The 2423-nt window shown below is 39.5% G+C and overlaps 1 protein-coding gene across 1 annotated transcript in view; it reads right to left on the bottom strand.

The window, feature by feature from the left end:
* Window positions 1-604: 604 nt before the first annotated feature.
* The window catches only part of LOC108573259 (rho GTPase-activating protein 100F), a 36460-nt gene continuing 34641 nt past the window's right edge, over window positions 605-2423 (bottom strand). Inside the window, exon 19 of the mRNA XM_017935653.1 lies at window positions 605-883. Within this exon, the coding sequence (XP_017791142.1) occupies window positions 605-883 (279 nt within the window). The remainder of the gene's footprint in view (window positions 884-2423) is intronic.

Genomic DNA, 2423 nt, shown 5'->3' with positions numbered 1-2423 from the left:
AGGTATATCTCTTCGTTTCTTTGGTTTTCGCCAACACACCACAAGAATTTTTGGTTAAAATGGGAGGAAAAATTCTCGACATGCTTAAGAACTTAACCTCACTTTTCCTTCCTTAATCAGTATAAAACAATAATGCACACGTGAACAACAAAAACTACCTAACCAACCTATAAGCACCTGTTCCAACAGGTTTTCGAATTCATCGTCCTTTTTCACACCAGTCTCTTTAGAACATTTATGCTTTACAGCACCAGTATTGGGCAGGAAAACAAACCAAATCTCTTCTATTTTCCAAGAATAAATAAATTTAGATAAACAATGAGCAGACTTTAAGCCTGTTCACATTCAACAATCAACAACTAGCCTGCGGTCAATTTCTTCAACCAATTGAACCAATTATGGTCACCTTTCAGTCAGACATATCTTAATTCTCTAAGATACTCATCATTCAATGACCAACACTGTTCCTTTGCAACCACCTTCATCTCTCAATTTGATAATCACTCTTTGAGAAACGTGAGACTCTTTAAACTATCAGTGTAATGGAGACTCTCAAGCCATCCAGGGCACACACCCCCTGTTTAATCACATGTTTAAGGAGACTTTAATGAGTCTTGGGTACATGCTGGTGTCTGTCGTCGTCACTGGCTTCTGCATCACCCTCCACGCCCTTTTCACCCTCCTCTGGGTGAGGTGTATTTCCCTCCTCGGTGTCGACGCTACTGGTAGGCGTGATCTGCTCTGTTCCAGGACCAGTTGAGTTCATAGTGGCCCCATCGTTGCTCTTGTCGAGTCCCAGGCCGCCCAGGAGACTCTTGTTAATCGGCTCCGGTGAGGCTTCCGACTCCTCACTGCTAGGTGAACCGGGAGACGATACTATCACCTGTGTGAACAGAGACGCCGTACCACCAGCGTCATTTCCCATTAATCATGCACCCTTTGGACACTTTTGAAATGTCTATAAGTGGATATTTAACCCTTCACACTCTGTTTCCAAGTATTGAACTTAGACAGAATGGGAATGTGTTGTGTAAAGAATAGAAAAATGTCTTGCGTAGCTGTGTGTAATGTGGATGCAGTGTTTTTGTAGTAGAAGATTGATTAAAACACACGCCACTTTCATACAGTGACTTCTCTTCAATGGAAATGATCTTGTGTACTATATTCTATGTACTGAGTTAGATTATGTTAAAGTGGACAAAGATTCAGAGAAAATTGTGATCTTGATTTTAGTTTGAATGTTTCTATGTAGTTAACACGTTAAACGCCCAGCCTGTTTTGCTTGCCGTTCCGTTTACGCCACACTCGGCCATCAAGTGGGCCATGCGCGATGGGCGAACTATAAACAAAAGACGTCTAACGAATCCTTAAAAAACTACTTTTTAATTTTTTAACTTTTGTTAAAATGCTATATTTCTGTTTTGAAAGCTTTGATTGAACAAAAATCGATGTCGCCTAAACGAAATGTTTAGTCTCACAATCAGTACGCAAGGACCGTCGCGCGCTGCGGTGTAGCATGAACGAAAAGTCTAAGGCCAGTCCCTAGGGACCGGCGTGGCGTTTAACGTGTTAAAGAAGACATGGTAAATTTGAAAAATTATACGATTTATAGTTTTATATCAAACCAAATTCAAGATGCAACTCTTGTGGTGCAATTACAGCATGCTAGGAGAACTAATGATCCCTCAGACTATCAGTGATTAGAACACGTCGAAGGGTTCGGTGGTAGGTTAATTAAAACAAGATCATTCCAAAGAGGGATCACTTTTCCTATGACCTTCCTTCACTCTGTTAGTTATTTAAGTAAGAATCTATGTCATGACAGACAGTACTACATTGGACAAATACTAGAGACTTTGTGAATGAATGCTTTTTACACTGACTGATCGAAAAACAGTGGCAATATCGAAGTCCTGTAATAAATCACTCAATCTTTTTTATCCTTCAACTGTTATATTTCTCATGAACGTTTGTATAAGACAGTTTTTAATCTGTCACGTGTTTTTATTATTTACATGTTTCCACGTACATACGTACAGTCTTTAACTTATCAATGTACACTGTGAACATTATTTGTTCGAAACCACTTTGTGCAGTGATCTGATGGAGGGATAATTACGGATGAATGAGTGTTCATGGTTAGTTTTGGTTATTATTTTTTTAAATATAAATCATGATATTCGAGCCATGCATGTGATATAATAATGAATAACTGAAGGCTGAATATAACACGCGAATGAAAACGATAATAACGATAATACCTGTGCAAGAAGCGGCGTCTCTGTGCTGTCAGCGGTTTGGTAGAGCCGGCAATTTGCGCTTGCTCTGAAGAATACGTGCCCAAACGAAAAAAGATAAAGAAGACAACGTAAATCGTCACTATACAATGGAAAGATGTCGAGAGAGAGAGCGACAGAGAGAGA

This window comes from Habropoda laboriosa, unplaced genomic scaffold (assembly GCF_001263275.1).
Source record: "Habropoda laboriosa isolate 0110345459 unplaced genomic scaffold, ASM126327v1 scaffold134, whole genome shotgun sequence".
NCBI lineage: Eukaryota > Metazoa > Arthropoda > Insecta > Hymenoptera > Apidae > Habropoda > Habropoda laboriosa.
Note: the sequence above shows the minus strand (reverse complement) of the source record. Positions and strands in the feature narration are given on the sequence as shown.